The sequence below is a fragment of the Sycon ciliatum genome, chromosome 11 (assembly GCF_964019385.1).
Source record: "Sycon ciliatum chromosome 11, ocSycCili1.1, whole genome shotgun sequence".
Taxonomy (NCBI): Eukaryota; Metazoa; Porifera; class Calcarea; order Leucosolenida; family Sycettidae; genus Sycon; species Sycon ciliatum.
The window spans coordinates 12,832,154-12,838,419 of NC_088653.1; the positions used below are offsets into that span (position 1 = coordinate 12,832,154).

Below are 6,266 nucleotides of genomic sequence, written 5' to 3' on the forward strand. Positions count from 1 at the left end.
GGTCAGAGCCGGGTACAAGTGTACCAGGGCACAACTCTTCCAACCGGGTCAGAGCCGGGTACAAGTGTACCAGGGCACAACTCTTCCAACCGGGTCAGAGCCGGGTACAAGTGTACCAGGGCACAACTCTTCCAACCGGGTCTGAGCCGGGTAATTTCAAACGCCGCTAGCCTACTTTACGCAGGACCGCCGGAAGCAGTTTCTGATTGTTACGGCAATTTCAGTGCCTTTCATACTTTGTTTGTTTTATGGCGGGTACACATGCTCTCCATAGTAGTAAACAGGTGTTCGTGTCTAAAATGTTTGGTCCGGTGATAACCTGACCAACCGGACCGATCCCGGTGGCCCTGTCATGTGCATCAGGGAGCTGTAAATGTTTTAGGACACCCTGATGTACAATGTATGAGTAGCTTATGTATTCCCAAGCGGGTAGCACGTGACCCCGTGTTCTTTTACCAAACGGGACCAAGTACCCTGCTCCCCAACCGGGTTGCCGCCCCACCTGACCCGGCTCTGGAGCAGACACTGGTTACGTAGCTCACCTGTAGACCATTGCCGTCATGCCGGCATCACCACGAGCGTCCTTGACAGGTTTGCCGTTGTCCAAGGTTTCCAGTCTCTGAGAACGGCACAACACGTACGAATAGGAACAATCTCTCTCTCACATATTACACCGACATCTTCCAACTCCTCCCTTGTCGCTCTCTCACTCTCTGTCTCACTGTCTGCCTGTGTGTCTGCATGTCTGTATCTCTCTCATTCCTCCACCCACACCCACATAGAAACACACACACATACACACACACACGTGCGCATGCAAAAACACACCCGCAAACATACGTGCACGCAGGAACATACATGTACACGCACCCCTCCACACACACGTGTACACCCACACATACACACACACATACACACACATACACACACACATGTGTACACACACATACACATACACCCACACTTACACACACACCCACACCCACATACACACACAGATGTAAACTCAAAATCAAACTCACCGCAAGGTAGTCACTATCTCGCTCGATCAACTCAGCCAGTTTGTAGAGAAGTCGCCCTCGGTCAGAAGCGTCCATGCATCTCCACGGGCTATCAAGCTTGAATGCTTCTCGAGCTGCCTTCACTGCAATGTCAACATCAGCCTGAAGTACAGGAGTGTGCGTATGCGTTTATATAATCCGTGTGCGTATGTGAGAAAAAAATGAAAAATGAAAACAGGAAATTTTCGGATGGAAATATTTTTGGACAAAGCCAAATTTCGACCTTTCGTACGGACTTTATTTTCGTACAGTGCTGCATGCTAAATACATGTGTTCGCAAGCAGTACCCATGTATAGTGTACATAATTTCACATGAACAAATTTTAGTACGGAATTAATTTTAGTACAAAAGAGGCCGTGTACGAAATCGTACGAAAATAAATTCCGTTCGAAAATTTCCCGCTACACTGTATATAGTGCCTAGCCAATTTGACGTTCGAGCCTGGTTTAAACCTGGCTTTGGAAACCTGATTCTTTGTTTCATTGCTATCAGGTTCGGCCTCATTTTCTCTGTGCTGCACTGATGAGTCCACAAAGTACGGGACAGCACGCTGTGCACAGACTGAGTAGCCAATACACCGTACAGTCAAGCTTGTGAATATCATATCTTCCAGAGCATAAGTCACAGTTTACACATCAGTAAACCAAAGAGTCGATGTGGTTTATACTTCGACGATGGTCAAGTTTAACAGTGGCAAACCTCCACCTCTATCCGTATTACATCCCTCCCCAATTTCATTAATTACTGCTTTTCTATCTGCATTCGCCACCTTTTCACTGGGCAGATCTGCCCGTTTGGTTTGCGAATTAAAATAAACACAGCAACAACAACAACAAACGGGGTAGATGTTTGAATTTCATGACATGGCTGATCGTTAATTACAACACGATCTCAGACACAGTGACTACTTGTACATGCTTCAACCCCACGAAATACGACTGCTCGCGAGTATGAGGTGGTGACAGTCAATTTTTTCTTCAGACATTTCCCGTTTGTGTCTTTCCCTCAAACCAGTGAATCCTCGCGAATATGATTTTTTAAAAGGGAAGACACAACCTCGTAGTAAGAAGAGGGAAGAGAAGTAGCAGGACACCACACAACAATGGGAAGCGTAGGTGCTTCATGAAGGAACCTGTGCTGGCGAGGCAAGCCAACAACGCCGACCTTCGGCCTCGACGTTACCGCAAGCTTATACTTTTCTCATGCCCGATCTAGGGTCTTCATTCACAAGGCTGACGACGGCACATACAGTAAAATAATAATGACCAGTATCGGAAACGTGACAAGATGACATACACTCAGACGTCGATTATCCGATCCTCTTTTTATCCGGATCCCTCGCCGTGCGGAAGAAAATCGTTGGTTACCGATTAACATCATATGTCATGCATACATACAGAACGTGTTTTCGATTATCCGGTTCCCTCGCCTATCCGGATATTTTTTTGTGGAAATGGATGTGTGCAGTACAGCGAGGTCTGATTGTGCTGCGTTTTACATGCACATGCCTTCGGTGTTGCTTAACTGGAAAGGGGGGGGGGGGGGGGGGAGGTAGGGCATCAGTGGACTAACCTTATCTCCCTCAGCCACGTCACACAGCAGATCTCCTGTGCACGGGTTGATGTTGGGAAAGGTCTTCCCACTGGCCGAGTCACGCCACTCATTGTTGATAAAGATCTAGACACACACACACACACACACACACACACACACACACACACACACACACACACACACACACACACACACACACACACACACACACACACACACACACACATATACACGTACACACAAACACATATACACAGATACTTGCTGTCTACAGCATTGGGTATACACAAAATAATACATAATAGGTGCATATAGTGACTTGTGTCAGTTTGAGCACTCTGGCAAGGTATTATCGGGCCTGGTTTAAATATGGCTTTGGAAACTTTTTTATTTTTCATTGCTATCAGGCTCAGCCTCATTTCCTCTGTGCTGCGCTGATGAGTCCACAAAGGACAAAACAGTTCTGTCCACAGATTGAGTATGCACAGACAGACACTTGTACTTGTTGCTCACTGCCAAAACTGGTCACATGGGTCTCCCCGGGAGAGGCGAGAGAGAATCAAAAGGAATCTTGGAAAGATGACTCGATTGGCTATTGAACGGCCCAACGGCCGACACCCCCTGAAATTCCCAAAACTCTGCACACACACACACACACACATACACACACACACACACACACACGTACACACACACACACACACGTACACACACACGTACACACACGGCGTACACACATGCCATGTAAACTACAAGTCCACGTTGGTTGTTAGGCATAAGCCAGGTCTATCAGAAACATGCCTGCAAGCGACAGGGCAATGTTGGGGAGGGAAAGAGCGCGTTTGCGGAGGAGTTTGCCAAGGAGGGGTAGGGTGACGGGTTAAAGAGCGGGGGGGGGGGGGGGTGAGAAGTGGAAAGGGGGTGTTGAGAGGTCGTGAAGAGGATTAGGCGAGGAGAGGAGTTGAGGAGGGGTGAAGAGAGGAGAGGTTTTGAGGGAGGGGGGGGGGGGGGCGGGGGTGAGGAGAGTCGTGAGGAAGGGAGAGGGGGTTGAGGTCGAGGAGGAGTGAATAAGGAAAGATTGAGGAGGGGAAGGGGCCTGTTTGTGGATGGGGAGAGGCGACATTAAGGAGACGGAGAAAAAGCTGCCAAATTTGGAGCGGGAAACTCTCAGTGCACATTCCAGGTGACTTATCAACGCGAACATAGAGCAGAACAGGATTTCTTTTACGTCACAGGAACGCAAAGAGAGGTCCCGGGATTCTTCGCCGTCGTGTTCCCGTAACATAGAGCAGAACAGGATTTCTTTTACGTCACAGGAACGCAAAGAGAGGTCCCGGGATTCTTCGCCGTCGTGTTCCCGTAACATAGAGCAGAACACCGCTAATATTCAATTGAATCATCACTAACTTGATACCCGCAATCAATAAGACAAGCTGAAACGACATTTGTGTATACCGGTACTTTATTCATGCAATGTAAAACGGTGGAGACAATGTCGATTCAGTTTGTTTTATTGATTGTGGTTATCAAATTATTGTCTCGCCGCCGTTCGTTTGGATCATCATCCCAAGATTTTTCCTAACCCTTTCGGCGCTTGACGTCATGCACTGTACGCCAAATGAGTAATGAGTAATGAGACTTCTCAGGGCATAGACCAATGTACAAACTTTCATAAATCCGTCAAACATAGATCAACCCAATCATGCGGCATCTGTTGCAGCCTGGGGGGGGGGGATTTACACAGCGAAAGCAAACAGGGGTTCAAAGCACATGCATGTCACAGTACTACAGTTCATTTCAAAACTATAGACGCGTACCTAGGCAAAAACCGTTATGCCAGCATCTATACGACACAAAATCTGTGATCACTTTGTGCATACATTTTTCCAAATTGGGCGTCTGTTATCCAATCGTTTAGAAACTATATGAGAGTAATTGTGGAGCGGACCTGAGCAATATTCCGAAAACTATTCTCAAAAAGCTCCAGCCAAATTTGAAATATTTCAAAAACCCTACGCGTCTATAGTTTGGAAATGGACTGTAGTGCTTGACCTCTCACAGTCATATGGTCGAAGTCCTGCAAACTCTCGCCCTGCGCCAGTTCACATTGGGCGCTTTCGATTACACGCATTTCGGTCAATTCTAGAATTAGTTATTGTTGATGCACAGTTCGATTACACCAAAAGTGACAAATTCCGTCGTTAGAATTGATTTTATCCAATTCCGTCGAATCCGTCAATTCTGAAGAGAGGGCGGAATTTCTCTAATTCTGGCGCCAGAATTGCACAGTCGGTGTGTTACCGGTCTGGTCATGACTCAAGCGCGCGAAGAGCCTCCCTGGCCGGCGTGTGCGCGATGCTGGGTCCACGTGCGCGCGAGGGTGTACGTGATCTCTTTTTACGATCCATCAATTTTGTTCGTGACATGACATGAATAAAATGCGTTGTGAATTCCAGTCGTTCGTTTACAAGGCCGGAATCCGCTCATTCTGGTCATTCCAGAATTTAAAAAACCAGTTCCAAAATTGTGTAAACGTGTAATTGAAAGCGCCCATTATAGTGTTCGAAGGTCTAGCCTCTAGGACTGCACAGCGCCGTGGTATTCATTTGCTGGGTTGGATTTCATTGAACAGCACTGACTGTACTGCTGTTGAGGACATGGAAATCCGGCCGCACGTCTAGCGGCCCCAGGGCGTTGGCCATGCAGCCGTGGGCAGTACACACATAAGCACTGCAGCTCGCTGGTTCGCATTATGACTCTGCTACGTTCTGTACGCGCTGAGGGCGCCGGCCCCGGTCAATCGACTGGATTTCCATGTCCACGACAGTAGTACGTGGGACATTCTCTCCGTCAGTTCCATTCACTCACCTTCGTGTATTTGATCTCCACCATGGCTGTTTTCCGCCAGACACGTCGCTGGTCTTTCGATTGCTGCCCGTTCGCGACGGATAATAACGAGTAGAGTATCGACCTCCGCAACGACGATGGCAACGCTCAGACCAGCTGTGGAGAGGCCGTTCTTCTGGAATTTATGGCACTGCGCCGGACGATTAGAGTGACCGCGATGTCCCCATCGCTATCGTATTTGGCGCAGGCCAATCCGATTCGAGCACAGCGTGACCAGTGGTGAGTGCTCGACCTGATCGGAGTAATCCTTGAGGCGCTTGACGCCCAGAGCTTCAGCAGGGTAGCTACGGCTGTATGACAAGATAAGACTGTGTTGCTTTGAGTTTGACAGACTCAGTGACGAAAGTTAGTATTGTTACATACAGTCTTTACTACACTACTAGTCCGAACATGCACATGATCATCAATCAAGCGATCCGGCCCGGGATCAGAGTCGGCGACGCGTCGACAATGCATACTAATAAGTCATCTGATCATGATGTATGAGCAAAACAAAAACATTATGTCGATCACCATCACCAGATCACGCGCACGGTTAGACTGCGGTCCGTCAGAGATCACATGACAATAGATCACTCGTGCGGCCAACATGGCAACAAGCTGTCCTTCCAGGAAATCCCGATTCCAAGGATGCAACAAAAATTATTATTTCGGGTTTGTAGCTCAAACCCGCGATGTTCTGCAAATTCTGCGAGCGTGTGCGTGCGGTAAGCTTATAAGTCGACCATGCAGTGTTTGTGCCA

At 48.0% G+C, this 6,266-nt stretch overlaps 1 protein-coding gene across 1 annotated transcript in view; it reads right to left on the minus strand.

The window, feature by feature from the left end:
* LOC135827751 (aldehyde dehydrogenase 1A1-like) overlaps window positions 1-5,766 on the minus strand; it is a 17,399-nt gene extending 11,633 nt beyond the window's left edge. The window contains exons 1-4 of the mRNA XM_065340201.1: window positions 5,485-5,766; window positions 2,635-2,739; window positions 1,023-1,163; window positions 543-619 (exon numbers count right to left, since the gene is read on the minus strand). Coding sequence (XP_065196273.1) covers window positions 543-619; window positions 1,023-1,163; window positions 2,635-2,739; window positions 5,485-5,508 — 347 coding nt within the window. The 5' untranslated portion in view covers window positions 5,509-5,766. The remainder of the gene's footprint in view (window positions 1-542; window positions 620-1,022; window positions 1,164-2,634; window positions 2,740-5,484) is intronic.
* Window positions 5,767-6,266: the final 500 nt, after the last annotated feature.